The 25,437-nt window shown below is 41.5% G+C and overlaps 1 protein-coding gene across 1 annotated transcript in view; it reads left to right on the top strand.

The window, feature by feature from the left end:
* Positions 1–25,414, top strand: part of pde5ab (phosphodiesterase 5A, cGMP-specific, b) — a 59,420-nt gene extending 34,006 nt beyond the window's left edge. The window contains exons 8-20 of the mRNA XM_034217854.1: positions 2,119–2,239; positions 2,401–2,574; positions 6,568–6,629; positions 7,884–8,030; positions 13,052–13,177; positions 14,792–14,886; positions 14,973–15,060; positions 15,894–15,994; positions 16,963–17,040; positions 18,122–18,185; positions 20,775–20,849; positions 21,203–21,286; positions 21,488–25,414. Coding sequence (XP_034073745.1) covers positions 2,119–2,239; positions 2,401–2,574; positions 6,568–6,629; positions 7,884–8,030; positions 13,052–13,177; positions 14,792–14,886; positions 14,973–15,060; positions 15,894–15,994; positions 16,963–17,040; positions 18,122–18,185; positions 20,775–20,849; positions 21,203–21,286; positions 21,488–21,607 — 1,335 coding nt within the window. The 3' untranslated portion in view covers positions 21,608–25,414. The remainder of the gene's footprint in view (positions 1–2,118; positions 2,240–2,400; positions 2,575–6,567; positions 6,630–7,883; positions 8,031–13,051; positions 13,178–14,791; positions 14,887–14,972; positions 15,061–15,893; positions 15,995–16,962; positions 17,041–18,121; positions 18,186–20,774; positions 20,850–21,202; positions 21,287–21,487) is intronic.
* Positions 25,415–25,437: the final 23 nt, after the last annotated feature.

Below are 25,437 nucleotides of genomic sequence, written 5' to 3'. Positions count from 1 at the left end.
TCTCTCTCCTATCTCCTCTCTCTCTCTCTCTCTCTCTCTCTCTCTCTCTCTCTCTCTCTCTCTCCACCTGAATCATTCTCTTGATGATTCAGCTGCTCTAAAGTAGTCCAAGCAAACAGATTTTGAAACTGGTCTTGAAATGTTTCTTTACAGTGTATTTTTATTTCTGTCAAGACTAGTGTTAAACTCATATAGGCTACTAGTAAACACATTTAAGTCAAATCTAGAGAAGTGAGTGCCGTGTGTTTCCCGGCAGTGTTGATTATACACACCCGAGAGTTAGATACTTCAGCAGTCTTAAATCATGAGAACACATTTAGCAGCATAGCATAGCCACTTTTATTACAATTATTGAATATTCTTGCCACTCCACCCATCACTTTGATTATCATCAGCATAATCATTTCAGAGCAGCTCCATCGGTTGGCTGTGAAGATGTCACATGATGTCTGATCAAACAGAGCTTCTCCTCCAAACCTTTAAGAGTCTTGGAGATGAGCAAGATCAAACAGAGAAATGACACATTTATTCAGACTACCTATTTTTTGCCTCATAAATTCATTGTGAACATTATATATGCAGTAATCTGTTCTGAGCCCATGTAAGGTTTGTTTTAACAACAACTGCTGATTCTCCTTTTCAACAGCATGAACAGCTGTGCCTTGTGTTGAGAGGGTTACTGTAATGTAATATGTTACAATATACCTTTAAACATATGTAATCAGTACCCTAATTACAGTATCAACATATACAAGTAATGTAACCTGATTACTTTACGTTTGTTTTGGATTACCTAATATCAATGCAATTCAAATAAATACAAGAGAAAATAAATATCAATAATATGTTTCTCACTTAAGTGTATTATGTTAGACGACAGAACAATGTGACCTTAGAAAAGAAGAAACCAGGATATTTAGGATCAGAAAGGATTTTATTGAAAGGAAAAGCTGCCTTTCATGAAGCATATTCAGGCAGTATAGACCAACAGTGAGAACATACTACAGTTTAAAAAAGCAGGAATAATATCTGAGTTGACAGGAAATGCTCCGTTTGAGTTTAATACACACAGTTAAGCTCACACACACTATTTTAGGATCATATATGTTCACCTACTGAATTAAAAACAGAACAAATGAACCAAAGAAAGTGAAAACCATAAAGCAGATTCAGGCAGTAGAAGTATAGATTCACAGTTAAAGTATAAGCCTACAGAACAGTACAGTTTACAGAGAAGAGACAACATCTGATCCTTTACTACAAACACTATATGCTCTTTTTAGTTAACTTCACTTGTAGCCTAGGTCTTATGTCTGAACGAATACATTTCATTTGGGCGCCAGACAGAGGAATATTTAATATAGCCAGCTGTCAAAAAATGATATGCTTAAACACAAAGGGATAGCCCGGTGACCTAGCTACTGAAGTTTACAAAGGACAAATAATAATCAACCAATTCACTTTCAACATAAAATGTCTGTATTTTTTAACCCCAAATAATAATCGGTATTAAACAAACAACTCATGTCACAGACCATTTACCAGAAAAACTTAAATCCAATAGATACATCAACACAAACAAATAAGTCAAATTAACTCACAAAACATCAATCACTATATGGATTAAGAGCACCATAGCATGTGCCTCGTAAAATATTGTTCTTCAGTTTAACACATCCTGCTAGTAATCCCCTTTTTTTACAAATGTAACAGTTATCTAATTCCCTTTTTTAAATTTAACTGTAAGGGATTAAAATGACCTTTATTTTGTATCCTGATTACGTAATCCCGTTACATGACAATTTTTCAAGACAATATAAAAGTAGGATATTATTGACATAAAGGATATGTACCTAATCTGCTGATACTGTATCTGATGTGTCCTGTTTTAACCCATATTCCCAGTGTAGTGATTTGTGTTCCTGTCTAATCCCATGGTGCTTTATTTGTTTTGTTTGTTGGTCATAGGAGTGGCTGTTACAGCCAGTGACACCATGTTTCAAGCATGGTGAAGCCTGAAATGTGGAGTACCCCAAAGTTCTTGTTAGAGATGTATAGTAGGGTCCCCAGCACATAGAAACTGCTCAATGCTAAATTGTCTTAAATTGTGCTAATTAGCATGAGTGGTATAAGGGGAAAAGTTACGGCTACTCCGCTGAGGGATATCACCAGTTCAAAAAAGGAAACATACTTTTTCAGCAACAATGCCCTCAGTCCGGCACTTCAACACCCATCATGTGTACAGATTGAAGCTTCCATGTCAACAACATGACCTTTCTGTCTGTGTGTGTGTGTGTGTGTGTGTGTGTGTGTGTGTGTGTGTGTGTGTGTGTGTGTGTGTGTGTGTGTGTGTGTGTGTGTGTGTGTGTGTGTGTGTGTGTGTGTGTGTGTGGTGTGTAGGTGTGTGTCAGCTAGTGAACAAGATGGATGAAGCTTCAGGCAGTGTGAAGGCCTTCAACAGGAACGATGAGCAGTTCCTGGAGGCCTTCGCCATCTTCTGTGGTCTAGGAATTCAGAACACACAGATGTACGAGACAGTGGAGAGAGCCAGGGCCAAGCAGCAGGTCACTCTGGATGGTCAGACACACACACACACACACACACACACACACACACACACACACACACACACACACCACACACACACACACACACACACACACACACAACACACACCACACCACACACACACACACACACACACACACACACACACACACACACACACACACACACACACACACACACACACACACACACAATTATGTCCTTTAAACAGTGATTTGAAGGCCTTTTGAAAAGTGCGATCATTTTGTAGATTAAGTAAGATTGATTTCAGTAGAGTACAGACCAGGGGCCTCATTTATAAAGCTTTGCGTAGGATTCACGTGGGAAGGTTGCTTACGTAGGACAAAGCAAATAAATACGCACAGACATTTTCCGTGGCCACGCACGTCCTACGCCCATATTTTCCAATAAATAGTCAAAGAAACGCCCCGTATTAATATTAATTTTCACTGACTGCATGAAGAAGATCGCAGGAAATGACGACAGAACAGCTAAAAAAGACATCTCACACCGTGTCAGATTTAGATTATTTTGGGGAGGTGGAGATAAATGGTAGACAATGGTACTCGCGTACCATGCAGTGAATGGATGATAGAATTACTAACAAAGAATGACTAACAAAGCACTTATATCCTAATAACTAAATAACTTGAAATGTTTTGGCTCTATGAAACCTGATGTACTTTTATGATTCTGTTTTCTTCAAGTTTGTCATCTTCTTGGTCGAATGCACTTACTGTAAGTCGCTTTGGATAAAAGCGTCAGCTAAATGCAATGTAATGTAATAAATCACATTGTTTGGTGGATGCAGTTTGAACCAGAGTAGCAACATGGAGGTCGGATCGTCACCAAAATAAATAAATAAGTGGTCTGAAAAAGGTTAATGACAAAATACACATAACCTTCCTCAGGCAGTGTGTCAGTGAGTTTGTGCCCCCCCACCCATGATGAGAGACTGTAAAAAAGTATCGGGGGATCCCTGCGGAGTGGAGTCACTTCTTGTTTATTCTTTTACTTGGTGGTTTGTGTTCCAGCTGATTGACAGCTGGAACACCCCCCCCCCCCCCCCCCCCCCCCTGCAGGAACTCTACCCACCACTTAAATGAAATCAAATTTATAAATGAGGCCCCAGACCAGTAAAAAAGTTGATTTTGTGATAATTTAGGGAGAGGCCGCTCAGTTTTCTGATCTATTAAACAAAGCCCAGTCTAGGGAATGCTGAAACACAACAATCCTTTTCTCTTGCTTTTAGAACTAAACATTTCAAAGATGGTATGTTTATTTTTAGAGCTAAACAAATAACTGTTTATAGTTTTTGTAGTTTTTTTTATCGGATTAGCTACATCATTGCTACCACAGGAAAAATAAGACCTGAAAAGATACAGCATAAGGATGGGATTTATTTTTATTTCTATAGCAAGAAAAACAGATCTTGGCCTCTGTACGTGATAAAAAAAAAACACATTACAGAGTGTGCTCTCAGTCTCAGTGGAGATGTCAGATGTCAGTGTCAGAGATGTCAGTGTCTGGTCTCACTCAGCTGCAGCTGACGCAGACAGGAAGAAGTACTCTTGTACTTAAGCCATCGTAGTCATTCTGCAGATTGGTCCATTTCAGAATAATATATATGATATGTTTTATAATGATTGATCATGAAAGTGTTCTCAAAGCTGGTAAAGGTGCAGCTAGTTTGAATGACTTTGTGTACTGCAGGGTAGCTGGTGGATTTACTCCAGGTGGAACTAAAGTCTGATTTAACACTTGATTAGATTTCACATCATTCATCCACATCTGTAAAGTAACTAAAGGTATTACATACATGTAGTGGAGTAAAAGTACACCATGTACCTCTGAATTGTAGTGGGGTAGAAGTACAAAGTAGCAACAAATGTAGATAATCATGCAGCTTAGGTACAGTACTTGAGTAGATGTACTTAGTTACTTTACACCATGGCTCAGTGCAAAGGTCCCTACACCTCTCCATCCTGAGGTCCTGTTCACAAATATCATATCTTACATTGACATCCATCAAAAGCTTGACTTGAGTGTAGAATACGGACAAACTGTGGCTCTATACCAGGGGTGCCCAACCTTTTTTGAACCGAGAGCTACTTTTAAAGTTGCCAGTCTGCCGAGATCTACCAGTCCAAATAGAGAGGCCATTACTGACAGCCTGCTACCAGGTAAATACACACTTCTACTTGTATAAAACTGACCTCTGTACGATGAATACTTCATAAAATACTGCAGATCCTTTATCTTACCTCTTTCTAATCTACACACATACAAGTATTTAACTGAAGTTACACAACAATGTTGTTGATACAGAGTTGGTGTTTATTCACACGTCACCTACTACAGTGGGTAATGTTTTCAAGAAACATTGAATAGTGCTGCCACATATGACACAGGAAAAAAGAAAAGACTCCGAACCCTTTCTTTGCCATTATATAAAAATAGTGTTGCTACAAAAGTATAAATTATGCTTACTAATAAGACAACTCAGATCTGAAGCTACACAGGAATATAATCAAATCCTTTTTTTGTTGCATTTTAGTAGAGTATAAAAAGAAATGCCTTTAAAATAGGATGCCAGCAACACTAGTTTCTTAACCTGAATTGATAATAGACTATAATCAATTTAAACAGAACAGATCTTAATGTTTGCATTCTTATACCATTTTGTACAATAATTATAATGAATAAGTTCAAACAAACTAAAACTTACAGCTGATTAATAACGGTATCTAACTTGAGTTTTTATTATATCAAAAACCTGTTGAAATGCTACTGTTATTTTTACTGTCCCCAAAAGCGCGTCGGCAGCCTCCAGGAATGCTTCTTTCACAGCTTCGCCGTCTTTGAAAGACTTCATGTGTTTCGCAAGAACGTGACTGACACGATAAGATGCTATGGTAGCAGCCTTGCTCTTGTTGTTGGGCCTGGTGAAAATTGACTGCTGTGCATTTAGCTGTCCTTTCAGGCCCCTCCCCTTTTGGAGCGTAGGGCAGAATTAGGAGGGAATTCCATCTCGTAGCGTTTGTGCACTGTTTTGAAATGCCGCTCCTAAATTACCCTTCTTCGATAAAGCCACGCTCGCATTGCAGATGAGACAGATGGACTTTGAATTGGAATAGATACAGAAATAATCATCCTCCCACTCGGAGTGAAAATTATATATTTTGGGCTCTTTTGCTTCTGCCATAATTGCGGTCTTGTGTGTGTGCGGACTGTCACTCCTGTTGACACGGACAACGTCAGCGAAATACTGCCCAATGCCCACCAGCCACGCCCCGACACATGGGGTCTCGCCGGCCAATCACAAAGCTTTGATGCGTTCAAGTGCATTATTCTGGACAGGAAGATTATGTTACAGGACATACAGGCCACACTCAGACTCTCAGATGGTTGGGTACTCTGCCCTGCTGTTCAGTGCATACGAATAAAGAACAGTTTGAGATGTATTAGTGTAGTTTAGAGTCGACCCTGGAGACCCCCCAACACAGCAGCGTTCAGCGGGGGGCTGTTAGTGATCCCACACTTGCAAGTAAAGCCCAATTATATCTAGTTGGTATAATTAATATCATTTATTTTAGCGCTTTTCTTTTTCGCCTGTAACAGTGAATACAAAATAAATTGTCGACTGCAGTGGCGATCAGGGTGGGTTTCGGACTGGTGTTCCCCAGCGCTCCCTAATAATGCATTCCACCTCCCTTAAACCAGGCTGCCAGTACCTAATGCTGAGAGTGGGGGGCGGCTCCTTGTAGTTATTTTTGTCTTTGATTGGCCAAGCCCCATACAGCAAGGCACCCGTTAACCCTCTTTCTATTGGGCAAATTCCAAAACATGTTGATGCTACATCAAATGATCAGATACTGATTGACCCCACAAAAGCCAAACCAAATGTAGATGGAGGTCAGGAGTTGGTTGTATATGCCGTGTTATATGGTGTTTTCTACAGAGAAGTTGATATATACTTTTTGTATGTGTGTGTGTTTCAGGTGTTGTCATATCACGCCTCTGCCGCAGAGGAAGAGACGCGGGAACTCCAGGTAACCGCGGTAAATTAACATTTTATTACGTTGACAAAACACTCCACATGAACTTTAAAACATCAGTGTGAGATGTAATGTGTTTAATGTATCCACATTCTAGCTTTGGTAGCCAATCATGCCTCCTGTATCGTGCTGTGATGAAGCAGCTGTTTAATACTGAGTGAGCGCTGTGGGGTTATGTTACATGCTTCTCATCTGAAGGATGAACACCCATATTACACTGTTATTACATCCATATTACACATTGATACACCCCAATTAAACGCTATTATAACCCATATTAAAGTTTAACTATACCCATGTAATATTATTTGTATATCCACATAACACTGTTATTAGACACACATTACACCAATGTAACACTGAGTTTACACTATTATTACACCGTAATTACACTGTTACTACATCCATATTACACTGTTATTACACGCCTAATATACCCATGTTACACTGTTATTTCACCCCTAATATACCCATGTTACACTGTTATTTCACCCCTAATATACCCATGTTACACTGTTATTTCACCCCTAATATACCCATGTTACACTGTTATTTCACCCCTAATATACCCATGTTACACTGTTATTTCACCTATATTACACTGTTATTAGACCCATATTACACCCATTTTACAAATGGACACATCCTTTCAAATTACTGTATTTTTATTGTTGTTGAACTTCTTAATCTTAATTTATTTCTTAGACTGTCATTTATGAACTCAAAATTTGATATATTGTTAAGTTCCGTCTTTCTTGTGATTTTCATGATTAGCTCACTTTCAAGTACATAACTGGTTTTATAACAGCTTTTCAAGGCGCTGTGAGATTATAAAATAAATCAGTTTAGTCCAGCTTCCACAGCCTGAGCGTGGAGGCGTACAGTACGAGCATCTGTTCTCTTCTCCTGGTGGCGAGGTGGCTGAACTCACAGCATAACCTGATTAAGTGGCTCCTCTTGGGTGCTAAAGGGAGTATGCGTCACTTGGTATCTAGGACACGGGTTCTACCCATGAGACTGCTGCATACAGTCTGTGTTACACCTCATGAGGACAACCCTCGTAACTAAAGCTACCGGCAGCAGCACTTTTAATATCTGGGGTGCAGATGCATGATACTCCTGCCGTTTATTGTTACACAACTGAGTTCCCTGACATAGTTTGTGTAATGATTGACACTGCTGCTGGAACAAAACAATTTCCCAATTTGGGCTAAATAAAGTATCTATCTATATTTATCAGTGTGTGTGTGTTTTCAGGTAGCCACAGTGCCGTCCGCCCAGTCGTTGCGTCTCATGGACTTCAGCTTCAGTGACTTTGATTTGTCAGACACAGAAACCACCATGGCTACAATCCGGATGTTTGTCGACCTCAATCTGGTCCAAAACTTCCAAATGAAGTACACAGTAAGAATTAAAGTAGATTTTACCTAAAAATGCTTTATATTGTTTCTGTCCATCTGTTTATCTCACCAGAGCTGGATAACACACTAGTTATTTGGTAGAGGCCCCTGGAATCCTGACATACATCATACATCCTAAGTCAAATGAGGCAGGTGGTTGTTCAATTATTAAAATGATAGCTATTGCTACATGACCACAGGTAATATTTCCAGACATCAATAGAGAGACAAAGCCTGAATTACATCAGTGATACACAAAAGGCTTTTTTATTGCGAAAGGTATCATGGCAACCATCACATTAACCATCACATTATGCTGACAATTGTTGGTTGTTTTCAATAAATGTCTCAGAAAGAGACATGAGAAGCCTCCTGGTTTCAGTAATTGCATAAAACTGCTGGTCATTATCAGCAGCATTTGAGCATGAATGTGTGTGTGTCCGATGATGAGTGAATGCATAAGTGAGTTAATATTTGTGCATCCTTAATTCAGAGACCACACACACATGGACAGAGCAATGTCATACACCAAAAACACTTCCCCAACAAGAATCCCTCACACACTCTGGTGTCTGTCAGTAACATCTCCCCACCCCCGGCACCGGACTTCTGGCGGGTTTGGCTGGCGTCCTCAGCACACTCCCCTCCTGAAGCGGTCCCTGTGTGTTGGTGGTTTACCTCCACGGTGCAGCCGAGGGGCCAGAACAGAGGGTCTTTGATTGGAGCTGATTGGGCCCTCAGGCAGGAGAGCTGTCAGTCTGCAGCAGCCTGCCTGGGGGTACACTACACAACATGCTATTATTCTCAATTATAATGTGGCATCAAAGTATAATTCAGATCATATTTAAAGGTTCTCTCATCACAGGTACAGCAGCCACTGTGTAGTCATGGCAATTCAAATTCCCAGGCTCCTCCAACAATGCAACATAAATATATATAAGACATAAAACAATACAACTAATACAAAATGTGCAAGAAATAACAGTATAAAAATAAAATAGTGCATGAGAATGTCAGAAGACTAATGTGGAGGTAATGCAGGAGAAGTTAAATATACAGCATACTGCTTATTGTAATAATAAATAAATAAATATGTGAGATAACGGTTCCTGAAGAGTAAACGTGACTTTTTTTACTTTGAGTTAAGTTTCAAATTAAAAAGCGTTTACTTTTTAAACATCGTTTCACTGGCAAGGTGCAAAGTATTCAATTTCAAATCATATTTGGACAGTCAAGCCACTTTGCTTATCACAGGTTATTTTACTTTGTTCTCTGTTGTTTCTGCAACCCTCTCATAAGGTAGTCTGTGTTTTCCTTCTAGAGGAGATAATCCTGTAATCACCCCGAGGGGAGTTCAGGTGTTGAGCAGGACTAAGATGGGACAGGTAGGAGTTCAGGTGTTGAGCAGGACTAAGATGGGACAGGTAGGAGTTCAGGTGTTGAGCAGGACTAAGATGGGACAGGTAGGAGTTCCATGTGTTGAGCAGGACTAGATGGGACAGGTAGGAGTTTCCAGGTGCTTGAGCAAGTGACTAAGATGGGAACAGGTAGGAGTTTCAGGTGTTGAGCAGACGGAAGTAGAGTTCAGGTGTTGAGGCAGACTAAGATGGGACAGGTAGGAGTTCAGGTGTTGAGGCAGGACTAAGATGGGACAGGTAGGAGTTCAGGTGTTGAGCAGGACTAAGATGGGACAGGTAGGAGTTCAGGTGTTGAGCAGGACTAAGATGGGACAGGTAGGAGTTCAGGTGTTGAGCAGGACTAAGATGGGACAGGTAGGAGTTCAGGTGTTGAGCAGGACTAAGATGGGACAGGTAGGAGTTCAGGTGTTGAGCAGGACTAAGATGGGACAGGTAGGAGTTCAGGTGTTGAGCAGGACTAAGATGGGACAGGTAGGAGTTCAGGTGTTGAGCAGGACTAAGATAGGACAGGTAGGAGTTCAGGTGTTGAGCAGGACTAAGACGGGACAGGTAGGAGTTCAGGTGTTGAGCAGGACTAAGACGGGACAGGTAGGAGTTCAGGTGTTGAGCAGGACTAAGATGGGACAGGTAGGAGTTCAGGTGTTGAGCAGGACTAAGACGGGACAGGTAGGAGTTCAGGTGTTGAGCAGGACTAAGACGGGACAGGTAGGAGTTCAGGTGTTGAGCAGGACTAAGACGGGACAGGTAGGAGTTCAGGTGTTGAGCAGGACTAAGACGGGACAGGTAGAAGTTCAGGTGTTTAGCAGGACTAAGACGGGACAGGTAGGAGTTCAGGTGTTGAGCAGGACTAAGACGGGACAGGTAGGAGTTCAGGTGTTGAGCAGGACTAAGACGGGACAGGTAGGAGTTCAGGTGTTGAGCAGGACTAAGACGGGACAGGTAGGAGTTCAGGTGTTGAGCAGGACTAAGACGGGCACAGGTAGGAGTTCAGGTGTTGAGCAGGACTAAGACGGGACAGGTAGGAGTTCAGGTGTTGAGCAGGACTAAGACGGGGACAGGTAGGAGTTCAGGTGTTGAGCAGGACTAAGACGGGACAGGTAGGAGTTCAGGTGTTGAGCAGGACTAAGACGGGACAGGTAGGAGTTCAGGTGTTGAGCAGGACTAAGACGGGACAGGTAGGAGTTCAGGTGTTGAGCAGGACTAAGATGGGACAGGTAGGAGTTCAGGTGTTGAGCAGGACTAAGATGGGACAGGTAGGAGTTCAGGTGTTGAGCAGGACTAAGATGGGACAGGTAGGAGTTCAGGTGTTGAGCAGGACTAAGATGGGACAGGTAGGAGTTCAGGTGTTGAGCAGGACTAAGATGGGACAGGTAGGAGTTCAGGTGTTGAGCAGGACTAAGACGGGACAGGTAGGAGTTCAGGTGTTGAGCAGGACTAAGACGGGACAGGTAGGAGTTCAGGTGTTGAGCAGGACTAAGATGGGACAGGTAGGAGTTCAGGTGTTGAGCAGGACTAAGATGGGACAGGTAGGAGTTCAGGTGTTGAGCAGGACTAAGATGGGACAGGTAGGAGTTCAGGTGTTGAGCAGGACTAAGAGGGGACAGGTAGGAGTTCAGGTGTTGAGCAGGACTAAGACGGGACAGGTAGGAGTTCAGGTGTTGAGCAGGACTAAGACGGGACAGGTAGGAGTTCAGGTGTTGAGCAGGACTAAGACGGGACAGGTAGGAGTTCAGGTGTTGAGCAGGACTAAGACGGGACAGGTAGGAGTTCAGGTGTTGAGCAGGACTAAGACGGGACAGGTAGGAGTTCAGGTGTTGAGCAGGACTAGACGGGACAGGTAGGAGTTCAGGGTGTTGAGCAGGACTAAGACGGGACAGGTAGGAGTTCAGGTGTTGAGCAGGACTAAGACGGGACAGGTAGGAGTTCAGGTGTTGAGCAGGACTAAGACGGGACAGGTAGGAGTTCAGGTGTTGAGCAGGACTAAGACGGGACAGGTAGGAGTTCAGGTGTTGAGCAGGACTAAGACGGGACAGGTAGGAGTTCAGGTGTTGAGCAGGACTAAGATGGGACAGGTAGGAGTTCAGGTGTTGAGCAGGACTAAGACGGGACAGGTAGGAGTTCAGGTGTTGAGCAGGACTAAGATGGGACAGGTAGGAGTTCAGGTGTTGAGCAGGACTAAGATGGGACAGGTAGGAGTTTCAGGTGTTGAGCAGGACTAAGAGGGGACAGGTAGGAGTTCAGGTGTTGAGCAGGACTAAGACGGGACAGGTAGGAGTTCAGGTGTTGAGCAGGACTAAGACGGGACAGGTAGGAGTTCAGGTGTTGAGCAGGACTAAGACGGGACAGGTAGGAGTTCAGGTGTTGAGCAGGACTAAGACGGGACAGGTAGGAGTTCAGGTGTTGAGCAGGACTAAGACGGGACAGGTAGGAGTTCAGGTGTTGAGCAGGACTAAGACGGGACAGGTAGGAGTTCAGGTGTTGAGCAGGACTAAGACGGGACAGGTAGGAGTTCAGGTGTTGAGCAGGACTAAGACGGGACAGGTAGGAGTTCAGGTGTTGAGCAGGACTAAGACGGGACAGGTAGGAGTTCAGGTGTTGAGCAGGACTAAGACGGGACAGGTAGGAGTTCAGGTGTTGAGCAGGACTAAGACGGGACAGGTAGGAGTTCAGGTGTTGAGCAGGACTAAGATGGGACAGGTAGGAGTTCAGGTGTTGAGCAGGACTAAGATGGGACAGGTAGGAGTTCAGGTGTTGAGCAGGACTAAGATGGGACAGGTAGGAGTTCAGGTGTTGAGCAGGACTAAGATGGGACAGGTAGGAGTTCAGGTGTTGAGCAGGACTAAGACGGGACAGGTAGGAGTTCAGGTGTTGAGCAGGACTAAGACGGGACAGGTAGGAGTTCAGGTGTTGAGCAGGACTAAGACGGGACAGGTAGGAGTTCAGGTGTTGAGCAGGACTAAGACGGGACAGGTAGGAGTTCAGGTGTTGAGCAGGACTAAGACGGGACAGGTAGGAGTTCAGGTGTTGAGCAGGACTAAGACGGGACAGGTAGGAGTTCAGGTGTTGAGCAGGACTAAGACGGGACAGGTAGGAGTTCAAACAAGGATCATTGGAATAACAAATGAAAAATCACTTAAAAAGTGACAGCATAGAAAAACAACACATTTTGATTTAGACATATACAGATATGAATAATTATGTATGGTTAGCCCTTATGTCAGGGTCCCCCCCCCCCCTGCTTCAGATACACAGTGGGTCTCACAGCTCAAAACAATAGGTCTGACTGAGTTGGTTGAGTTTCTCATTTTGGAGAATATTTTGGATGGGTTCATGTTTTTGTTGAATGTGTGTGTGGGTTTTTTATCTAGAGTATGATGTCGTTAGCATATAAACGTATTGTAGTAGACCTTTAATGTAATTGTTCTCTAGCGCTGTAATACAGATGACGAAGAGGAACTCTACAGGGTGAAAATGTGTTGATCGGAGTCCAAATGGAATTTAGGCATTTATTATTTAAATATTGTGCTTAAACGTTGTACCTTCAGCTCTGTAAAAAATATTCATGAGGGTTTGATAAATGTCTTTCTCCTCTTTCTCCCATTTTTAGAGTTTATGCCATTGGATTCTGAGTGTGAAGAAGAACTACAGGAAGAATGTGGCCTATCACAACTGGAGACACGCCTTCAACACGGCCCAGACCATGTTCACCCTGCTGAAGTCCGGACGCCTACAGGTCAGCCAATCACTGCTCAGGACCAGCTGATCTGGGTCACTGCCTTTTACTCTAATCCAAAAAGTTGAATTCTATACAGATGCTTTCATGCAATCTCTTTTTTTTGCATGCTTATGTTATCATCTACAGATCTAACATGCTTTACTGCCATTCAAAACATTTCATTGTCCGCCTTCCACAGCAGCTAGAAACTGGAGAACTGGACATGCTAATATGAAAGAAAATCCAATGCTGTTAACAATTGATCATTTTTATATCTTGTTGAAAAATCTACGATAAGAGTCTTATATCCAAATTGGTTTCCCTGAAAGCAACACAATTCCTGTTTACATCTACAGAAGTATGCAAGAGTAACTTTTCTGTTTTGGTTAGTGGGGCAGTAATATTTAATTTACATGATTTGTTGCTAAATGAAACAACACTTTGAGTATATTTATAAAATTACATTATCTCATGTAAGATACTAGTGGTTTCTGTAATACAAAACAGTAATTCTGCATAAAATATGAGCAACTATGAGTAGCTTCAGACAGGACATATCAGACATGCTTGATTTTTGTATTTATTCTCTTCAGAATGCCGTCCTTTCACTCTGTTGGAAAGCTGATTGTCATATGCAGAAACTGTCCTCTGTGTAGTGAGTGCCCACACTGCAACGTGTTCAAAGCTATGAGGCTTCTGTTTGGTTTGATTGAAGTAACAGATGGTCATCTGTTAGGGACTTGACTTGGGAACCTAAGGGGGGCCAGTTCAAGTCACCAAACAGAATAATGCCCCTTTTCCTCCAACCCGGTGGAGTTGGCAGTGCTGCTCGTCCACTAAGTGAGTTGAATAAAGAATTCTTTGATATCGGATAGCTTCAGTTCAGCAGCCTTTTGATGGGCTGTTCAAGATCCGTTCCTGTGCTTTTCTGGTGCTTAACTGGTTCTTCTCTGTAGCACCACTTGTGTTTCCACCGCTCAGAGCCCGACTGTTGCTGCCGCTGCTGCGTCATTACATCACTGTTTACGTCGCTGATTTTCTCCCCAACGCCGCTCACAACAACCACTGCGTCGGGTCGATGATCGTGTTGCTTTAAATCATACGGAGCCAGATTAAACTAAATAACTACTCCTCAACCTTTACGTATCGTACACACATTTCCGTTGCGTTGAAGCTTGCCGGTGGGCGTGTCTGGCGCACGACCAACAACCAATCACATTAATCTCCCGCCCCGGACACACAAGCACACGGTTTGATTGGCTAGCGCTTGTACTGGCATATGATTAGATCGGCTGGCGCTTCCGTCGACGATACGTTATACTTTTCTCCAGAGTGCCGTGGTTCATTGTTTATTAATGTGGTAGAGCGGCATTTACCAACCGCTGCAGTGCTGCTCGTCCACTGGAGTTTAGTCTACCGTTAACTCACGGCAGAGTTTAGTCTACCGTTAACTCACGGCAGAGTTTAGTCTACCGTTAACTCACGGCAGCGGCCGCTGGAAAGTATTCACTTTGTTTGGTGGAGAAGGGGCATAAGAGTGTGTACAGCAGCTTCCCACTGCTCCTTGTAAGACAGGAGAATGCAGAATCCTAACTCCATCGTGTGTCCGTGCTCTTGTCTTCCTCCTGACAGAATAAACTGAATGACTTGGAGGTCTTGGCTTTGATGATTGCAACTCTAAGCCACGATCTGGACCACAGAGGAGTCAACAACTCCTACATACAGAGGTACTGTAGGAGAGATGAGTCACATCAATTATGTATGATTGTATATGTATGTGTGGGAGTCTTTCTCACTTCCTCTGTGTTTCCAGGAGCGAGCACCCTCTTGCCCAGCTGTACTGCCACTCCACCATGGAGCACCACCACTTCGACCAGTGCCTGATGATCCTCAACAGCTCTGTAGGTGGACCTACCTCTACCCACGACACTAAAGGAAACACAAGTCCTTAAGGGGTTTTACTCTGCATAACAACTAGTTCATCTCACCTAGAAACTACAGAGACTAAACGAGACTACAAATGCAAAAACACGACTTGAGTCTAACTTTGAGCGCTTCAGCTGGTTCAGTATGCAGCTGCTGAGCTCCTGACAGGCCTCTGAGGGTCTGCGGTCCCTACATGGCACCCTGCCAGCCTCACTTATTATTTCAACATCTTCACAGCTCTGTGTTGTCTAGCACATATACAGTATGTTAGACAACTGTTAGACACTCACATTCTCTGCTCCCTGTTGAAGGGTCATGCATTCTTTATTTCAAAAGCTAGACAATCCCACCAACAGCAAAAGCACTTGCCCTGTTAGAACTACATAATGTAATAAAAGTCCAATAAGAACTGGTTTTATAACACCTTGTTGCTATGTAATGTAATAATCTTGCTAAGAGCCTCATAACAGTGGATTTACAGTGTAAGCCTTTATATGAACAGTGTTATCACAGAAAGCTGTAACCTTAGTCATAACATATTTGGATAGTAGTGCTTGAGGTGCTCTTTGGATAAGGAACTTATCTATTCCTGAGAGGACTGCTGTCTCACTAACACACACACACACACACACACACACACACACACACACACACACACACACACACACACACACACACACACACACACACACACACACACACACACACACACACACACACACTGTTGTTTGTACTGGATGTAAATGTAAATCATTACATCTGTTCCTGCACTCACACACTTGTTATTCTTGTGTTTCTGCCTCTCCAGGGAAACCAGATCCTGAGCGCCCTCTCCCTGGACGAGTACAAGGCCACTCTGAAGATGATCGAGAGGGCTATTCTGGCCACTGACCTGGCTCTGTACATGAAGTACGTACCAAACATCAAGCCCAGATGGAAGTCTGACTGGAGAGCAGCAGAGAGGGGGAATCGCTTAGGAAGAGTCAACGTGGGCAGAGCGAAGAGACGGGGGTTATTCTGTAGTTTTATGACTGATTACATTTAATCAGCACTTTACAAAATATATCACTTAGATTACTATGCAGAAACTCTTTGTACTTGTAAAGCTTAATGAGGACATGAGGCCACCTAATTGAGCTTGAGGCCCCTGGACTGGCAGTTAGTCCCTGTGCGAAGGACCGCGGTTCGAGGAGCAGAGAAACTCAGGGATGTTAGCCTTTGCAGATCATGTACATGCACTAAAACCTATAGAACACACTACAGGAGAGGGAAACCCCCCAAAAGCTTAACAGGGCCTCTTGGAAAGTTGTTCAAACTGTATTTTCTAAAATAACCCCCACAGTATTTGCTCAATGCTACACTATGTTCACCAGCTGCTGTTAATGCAGGTACAGTGGGTTTATCCAAGCTTTATCACTGAAAGCAGTTTGCAGGATTTTATTATCCTGCAAATTATGTAATTATGAGAGTTGGTTTAATAACATGCAACATCCACAGATATGAATTGGTGGACTGGTGGAGACCACAATTTGGTTTAGGAAAATACTACATTATTAGATATATTTTCCTTCCCACATTTTATTTCATGTTTTCCATCTTCCTACCCCTTTTTCTCTCTTTTACATTCATCCACCTCAGTGATAACAGCTCTCAACAAATCCCTCTCTCAGTCTAGACAGTGGGTGGTGAAGACCTATAGCTTTTATTCTGTGAGGACAATTATCTGTATCATTGTGTGTGTGTGTGTGTGTGTGTGTGTGTGTGTGTGTGTGTGTGTGTGTGTGTGTGTGTGTGTGTGTGTGTGTGTGTGTGTGTGTGTGTGTGTGTGTGTGTGTGTGTGTGTGTGTGTGTGTGTGTGTGTGTGTGTGTGTTATCAGAAGGCGTGGTGAATTCTTTGAGCTCACAAAGAACAGCCAGTTTGTTTGGGAGGACGAACATCACAGAGACTTACTGAGGTGAGTTCCAAGTCTTCAAAACTCAAATAACGTTCCAAGTTTGCAACACTGCACCCAACAGAGCCAGGCCAGGTTTCCCCTGTTTCTTGTCCTAAAACTTCCTGATTAGTATTCCTCTGGTTTACCTTCACAGTCAAGTCCAACTTTTAAATGTGGCTTTTAACCGAATTGCATTTTATTTTCCTATTTTCTCTAATTGTATTCTTATTTCATTCTTGTTTTATTCCTGTTTTATTCCTGCGTTGGTATTGAGAGTTATTTTGAATCACAAAGCTATGCGTTACTCGGGATGGGGGAGATAGTATTATTTATGTTTTTGTATGTGTTTGTGAAGCACTTTGAGTTACCTTTGAGTATTAAAAGTGCTTTATAAATAAAGTTTGATTTGATTTTTTATTTGAGTAGTGTTGACCAATCACGTTTGAGCCTGTTTGGTTAAATGCAGGTTAACAGTTCATTGTGGAGAGCAAAAGAGGCAAAATGCACATGCCGAAATACAAACCATGGAACCCATCAGCTATCATCTGATGAGGATCTGATGAGGATCATCCACTCAGAGAGATTGTCTCTTAACTCATACGTTTGCACAACTCATACCTTAGTCAAAATATCCTCTGGCCAATAAATATTGTTCAGTGCCCAGAGGCAAACTGTTGTCACATGATATCCATGGGTTTGGAACCCATCACATCCTGGCTCCAGTTTTGTAGGCTTCTGAACATACAGACTCACATCACTCTTAATATGAGCATTTCTCCCAAAATGAGTGCTGTGTGTGACTAAGTATTTATCTACAAATCAATGGCTATTTAAAGAAAAAAGTTAAAACATTCCAAAGTGACTACTATTGATACAAATGTAACTTGAATATTAAAGGTTTGTGCAACTGAAGCATCTTAACCGAGTTCTCTCTTCACAAACATGGTATTTTTGTTTCTGTGTTATTTCAACATACTGAAATATGGCCATGCACCATAACTCACTATGGTTTTATGAGCTAATGCTCTGAAGAGCTACTGTTGACGATGAGATAGGGAGTGGCTTTATGAACACCAACGTGTCATTCTGTGTTCCTCTTCAGGTCAATGCTGATGACGGCGTGTGACATCTCAGCCATCACCAAGCCCTGGCCCGTGCAGAAGAGGGTAACCCCCCCCCCCCCCACACCGCTGTGATTTATCTAGCGCTCTGTTGGTTGCTGCTAAAAAAAACTCATAGTTAACAGCTACTCTTTACATATAAAAACACATGACATCATGCAGTACTAGACTACCAATATATATTTAGAAACATCCCAAATGGTCTTTATATTAACAAACTGCAATATTTCAAGGCTCTTCCATGTATTTGTAAGGAATTAAAGTAATGCATATTTGAATATTCTTTAATAATATAATACCATTGTGCATAATAGGTACTTTTACTTTTAGTACATTTAGCTGACAATACTCCTGTCCTTCTACTAAAGTCACATTTTGAGTCCAGGACTTTCACTTGTAATGGAGTATTTTAAACCAAAGTACTTCTACTTTTACTCAAGTAAAGGAACTACTTCCACCTCTGCTTATGACTAATGTGACATCACTAATGAACCGCAACATGCTTTTAGGTTTCTAACTGTAAAGAGCATTGTAATAATTACAGTATCTTTCTATTGACTTTTTAAACACACACACACACACACACACACACACACACACACACACACACACACACACACACACACACACACACACACACACACACACACACACACACACACACACACCCTTCTTTCAGCATCCCCATGTCAGAGCAGTCTCCCTATGGGTTAATGTTTCCGTGAGCTTCGTTAGTCTGCGCCTTGTTAGGAACCTGACAGTGGAGAGAGGTTCAGGCAGGCAAAACACTGTGTGTGTGTGTGTGTGTGTGTGTGTGTGTGTGTGTGTGTGTGTGTGTGTGTGTGTGTGTGTGTGTGTGTGTGTGTGTGTGTGTGTGTGTGTGTGTGTGTGAGGTTGTTTGTGTTGACAAGTCAGTGCTCTTTAATAAAAACAGATGTGGCCCTCTCCTCAGATAACCTCTCAAAATTTATTTGGAAAGTAAACATGCAAATACTTTCTCTAACTCAAACACGCACTCTGATGCCAGATCAGATAAACTGAGTGTTTCCTCTTTCTCCTCCGCATGGGTACATTTTGGCTTTAGATGAACATTGGAGTTTCATTTTAGTTGTCATGCCTTTAAACCTCTAGTATGGTTTAAACCTTTTTAAAGCTTAGTGGATTCAGTAGCTTACCACAGAAGTGACCAAAGAACTGCCACCAAAATCTACATGGTTCTGTCCAGTGTTCATGTTTGTGTGTTTTAATTCTCTGTGAGTACAAATAAGTCAGTGGATCAAATTCTGATATTAAAACATTGGTGAGTGCAGCTTTAAATAAACAATATGACAGGGTGAATGTATCCTTCATGTGACGGTGTGGGGACACGTTACAGAGAGCGAGGTGTAGCATGGATACAGTTAGAAGCTTTGTGCTTACAAATAAACGCTTTGATCGGTGGATTATTTATTCTCTTAGTTTGAGGTTTATCTGAAATCATTAATGAATATTAATTATAGTACGTTTCATATTCACTTTTTGTCATGCTGGTTTGTAGGAGTATAGCCTGTGTTGAACTCAGGCTATTATCCCACTCCAAAACAGAAAAGCAATCAATCTTTAATTTAGCCCAATATCACAAAGTGCCAATGTGTACAATCTGTACAGCATAAGACCCCCTCTATCCATAGACCCTTGCAGAGGCTAACGAGAAGCTCCTTAGCTGAAGTCATGTAACTACTGTATAATGTGTTTCACATGATATGATCTCCCCTCACAGACTTGGATTTACTTGCCTGACCAAACTGATTATAACATATGGCCAAAGTGTGCAAGCATCCCACAATTAACAGTTGGAAATGCTTTCATAGATCCAGTCGTGGCTTTTGTCTTGCTGTTGCTCCTGAGCACTGAAGTTATGTTGGCGTGGAGCTAACTTGCTCAGCTATGCAGACAAAAAATACTTTTGTTTTGACTGACATGGGTAAAGTAAATAAAGACTAAGTTACTTAGCCCGACTAGTTTTGGTTTTGAGTCGCTGTAATACGCTGTCTCTCTGTCAGCTGTTATTATCAGTGAGCTGCCGATGGCTTCCACACATACTGAGAGACTGGAGCTGCAGTCATATTTTAGCTCTGTAATCACTGAGACTATTAACTCAGTCACTAGCACTCTTTTGGCAGATCTCTTGGTCTCGTAGTGTACGTGTTTCTTCAAGTCGTTGCGTGTGTTCTTCCTTGCCTTCTTTATAGAGTCTTGGTCTAACTGGTTCTTTTTCAGTGGATTTAACTCAGGCTGTTTGACAAGTTTGTATCCACGATACAATATCCCAACTTAGTTCCCAAAATCAACCTCATGAAAATGCCTCCACTAAAATTCAAAGTGCCACAAATATGCCAGGGTTCTAGGGTTAAATACAACAGCATAGCAGCAGTGTGATATAACAGAGGAAATGGTGTTTTAGTTGTGATACATGTTTGCTTCTTTGCCTTTCATCACATTTGAATATATGTTTGTTTTAGAATACTTTTGGAACTAAAAGTGTTAACATTGATAACAGTGTAAAGAAATAACTCCTTGATATGATCTTTTTTTGTCCACTGAATTTTAGAATCAACATGTTGTTTTTAAGATTTCATTTGAACTCTGATACAGGTTGCCGAGCTGGTAGCCACTGAGTTCTTCGAGCAGGGGGATAAGGAGAGGCGGGAGCTGAACGTTGAACCCATCGTAAGTGCAGTGTCACATCAGGGTTCTACAAACCTTGAAAAGAAGTAGAACAAAAGCTGTGGTGTGCCACTGGGATCTTTTTCAATTCAGTTTTCATTGTGTTCCAGTTTATCACCAAAACACGCAGCATCTTATTTAAAGGGCTAAACTGGTGATGCTCAGCTGACGTTTTTGTGTCACCTGACAAATAGTTGCATGTTGCATCACTGTCCTGCTAATGGTTCAGAAATGTGGTTCTTGTTGTTGTCTGAAACTCCATAATACTGGACACGAAATATGATGTGATTTGGATACATTTCTGCCATTTTTGTATTTGTTTTACGAGTATTTATATTCCGAACCTTTCACTTTAGGACCTGATGAATCGGGAGAAAAGAGATAAGATTCCCAGCATGCAGGTGTCCTTCATTGATGCCATCTGCACTCAGTTATATGAGGTATATCATCCATTTCTCCTGCAGTGACCACAGATCGCGTCGATTGAAATGAATGAATGCTGGAAAAGTTATTTTGACATTGCCAATGGCATTGGTCCTTTAAATGTGCCACTTGCTAGAAAGATGAATGAATTCTGTATTTTAGTACAATGCTCATTTAATTTTCCCAAGGTAAATAACATCTCTTTGTCTCCGTCACAGACCTTGTCTGGCATGTCGGAGTACTGCTCCCCGTTGTTGGAAGGATGTCAGAAGAACAGGCAGCGTTGGAAGTGTTTGGCCGAGGAGTGTGAGAAGGGGCTGGGTAACGGCTTCATGTGATCCCAACACGAGTTTGATTTTAAACCAACATTAATAATGTCCATGGTTTTCCATGTCCAACCTGGTCTCACGACATTTCATGACATTTGCATGAGATCTAAACGGACAAATATGAGTCTTTGTGTGAAAAAAGGTTCAGTTCCCAACTTTTACCAAGAGTTTTTCTAAATTAAGAATAATTCCAGTTACCTAGAACTTTGATCTTACTTTCATAGAGCCCACCCTTCCTATTTGTGATGATAAGGTTGTACTCACTAAACCTTAATAAGACTAAGAGCCAGGGACAGCCAAGCTTTGAGTTGAATGCTAACACAAGCATGCTAGCAGAAGCACAATGCTTTCATGCTGACGTTGAGCGCATAGTGTTGCTGTAATGTTTAATGTTTCCTTATTAACAGCTAATAAACAGCTGATTAGCACTAAAGCTAATTATGATGGGAAAGTCATTTGTTTCTGAGCCTCTAGTCATTAGCTAAAGTATTGCTTCAGGAAGCGGATCACCAAAGTCATTAGAATTAGTGCTCTTTGAACAATAAATGTCTGTACTCATTTCATTGCAATCCATCTAGTAGATACTGAGATACTAAGTACTGGGGGCCGACTAAGATTTTAAGGGTTTAATGGTTTTGCATAATTTAATAAAACACAAACATCCTAGAAAACAACAGACCAGCAGTGCAGGAAGAGGCAAAACAAAACGTGGGCTTATTTAAAGCCTCTACCTAAATAATGTTAAAAATAACAATTGTATACAAACACAAGATCAAGAAACTAACAATTGCTTAAATTCAATACAAATTTCAAACTTTAAGAGCAATATGTGCTATAGTTACAATTTTAACATAATAACACTGAAACCGGGCATCATACATGGGTCAAAGCAGCGAGGTACACTTGTTTGTTATGGTTGGAAGGCCTGCAACGGATGGTGAATTAACCTCTACAAGTCCAACACTTAGGGGTCCTCCAGGCTAAAGGTTCCTTTGCCACATTAAGTTGGTGTGGTTAGCAGTCTGTGTTGAAGCTAACCGTGAGGCTAACAAAACTCCATGTAAAGGAATGAGTTGGGATGATCTGGCTAAGCTTGTTTACATCCCTCCGATCATCCCACAGCACATTTCTGGCCCAGCCGGATTCTGTACCCAGATCTTAGCGAACACTTTAGTGAGTACGTGTCATAGCAGGTACAAATGATTACTAAATCTGTGAAAGTAAGACCGAATAAAACATTAAACAAATTGATAAAGTATCTTAAGCTAACTGTTAGCCTACTGTTTCACAAACAGGTATGATCCTTGTTCCAGAGGTCATGCTCATTTTAGGGAAACTTTGTGAGACTCGTCTTCCTGTCATCACGTTATTTCATGGCTGTCACTAGAGAACATAACAGTCAGCACTAAGCTATATTTATTATAGTAGCCTTTTTTCTTTTCTTTTTTTGCACAGAGTGACAGTCATGTTGAAGTCTCACTTACATTATCTCTCACAGTTAGTATATTTTAGGAAAACACTGAATAGTGATACAGATCTCTGGGGATCAGCACCAGTTTGGTGGAGACAGATATTGTACTGTAGACATATGTACATAATATACATTACATAGTGTCACAATAATCTGAGAAACTTGTTAAGTGTGTCTTCATTCACAGCACTACAAGGGTTTGAGCCTTTTGTAATGTTTTCACTCATTGTCTTAACTATTGTGTATTTATTTTTGTTTTATGTATTTATTAGAGTTTCTATATTGTAAGGTCAGTCTTTTGTCAACAGCACACAATTCTTTATATAGTAAAAAGCAGTTTTCATATTTAAAAAAACCCTATTTTTGAAGTACCTTTCTTAGGAACAACACTTCCGGGTGCCATTTGGATGTGTACTGTTTTGTATTGCTGTTTCAAAGAAAAGGCCCGTCATTTCAAAAGGGAAATGGGTCGACGTTTTCCACTGCTGTTATGATAGAATAGGAGCCATTCACAATTCAAAGGAATGTTTGTTTTATATTTTTAGAAATTGAAAGTTGGAGCAACCAGTGTTATGATTTACTAGTATGACGTTTCTTGCATATCCACCAACAATAGAACAGAACTGAAAATCAACCAATAAGATTGTGTAATCTAGCCCGGGTACACCGTATTGTATAAACAGTGTCCTATCAAATTGAAATTAATCTTATTAAAGCTGGTCTTCAATTGATATACAAGAAATGTAACACACTTTAAAGAATGGCCAAGAGTTCAGCCCGGGTTAATTAAAGGTCCCATGTCATGGCCATTTCTACTGATCATAAGTCCATTGTTGAGGTCTACTAGAATACATTTATATTGTTCAATTTTCCAAAATCACATTGGTTTCTCAAACAGCATCTCTGTTAGTATGTGTATTCACTAAATGTCACTCTGGGGCAGCACAGACAGGTCTTTTCTGTGTTAGAGTTGTACTCGCTACAGGGTGCACTTTGAGGGGTTGTGGCTCTGCAGACCGTTTACATGCAGAAAAAGCTTCATAACACAAGGGGACGGTAATAACCAGAAAAGCATGACATGGGACCTTTAACTCTCCATTCAAAATGATTATGAATGTATCAGGGCTATAAGCATGACACCGTTTCTTAGTGTTCATTCCTTTATAGTAGAACAGTCCATTTGGAAAGTATAGGAATGTGAAAGTGAAGTAGTCTGAATACCTTTTGGCCACATTTTTAAACCGGTTTCAACCAAGGAGCATCTTTCAACTTCATCAGAGCAATGAGAAACATATTAGTAATAAAGACTTTTGTACACGTTCCACATTTTTGTTCTTTTCTTGTAAATGACAGACCTCAACACATTTCTAAACTAGGACTGGGTATCATTTCAAATGATTTATGGTCATGACAGTACCACGTCCAAGTGTGCCGGATTTTAAGTAGGCAGGACTCAACTTGATTACGTCTGTTGACCCTGTCAACGGCTCACATCTGAACACATGTGAGCCGTTGACATTAATGCTCGTCGCATTAAAGATTCCCAGCAGAAAACCAACGTGGTAGACGAACAAGATTTATATCTCTGCAGTTTCACAACACATGGACTTACATCTAACTGTGCTGTTTCTACTGACAGTCACTGCTCCACCAGGTTCCACTTCTTTCTAGCAGACAGCGATTGGGACAGTAATTGGTGTTGAGCTCTGCCTACAAGCTCTATATCAACTGTCTCAGCTACACTGAGCAGTGGACCATCACACACTATGAAACCTGCGTGCAAGTTTTACATATGCTAGGAGTCAGGTTATTTGAGGGTTAGTTAACCTTTAAGCTAAGTCTGGACTGAGTTGCATTTCTGAAGCTCAGTTAAACAGATCATTTCAAGTTACAGTATCTACGAAGTTTCATTAAGGTCAAGAGCAGTGTCTGCCCAGGCTGTTATAAAGTGTAGTTAGTATCAGTACGCTCAGTAACACCCAGGTAGGTTTGACTAACAGCCCTGTCTTTACTAAAGCACTTATCCAGACACATGCTCAGAATGCTGTACCAGTGGTTGTTTTGTATCCTGAATGTCTCCAGGACTTAGTACATGTGCCTGACCTCTGTGCTTCTTCAATACTAAATATATATTTCCTTACTGCTTCAGTCTCTGGGTTGTTCCAGAGATGTTGTTTTCTAAGTCTAAAAGTTGCATGTACATTAGAGGGCATTACACCAGTAAGATGTTTTTTAGATAAGAGATTTTCCGATGTAATATGCCTTTATAAAGGAGGTGTTCTGTCGACACCACTGAACACTGTGAGCCAAGTAAACTGTATGTTACAATAAAGATAATGATTATTTTCTGTGGATTTCTTCTATAACA

The sequence above is a fragment of the Gymnodraco acuticeps genome, unplaced genomic scaffold (genome assembly GCF_902827175.1).
Source record: "Gymnodraco acuticeps unplaced genomic scaffold, fGymAcu1.1, whole genome shotgun sequence".
In the NCBI taxonomy this organism is placed as follows: domain Eukaryota; kingdom Metazoa; phylum Chordata; class Actinopteri; order Perciformes; family Bathydraconidae; genus Gymnodraco; species Gymnodraco acuticeps.
The sequence above is the reverse complement of the archived record's forward strand: the minus strand, read 5'-3'. Positions and strand labels throughout refer to the sequence as shown.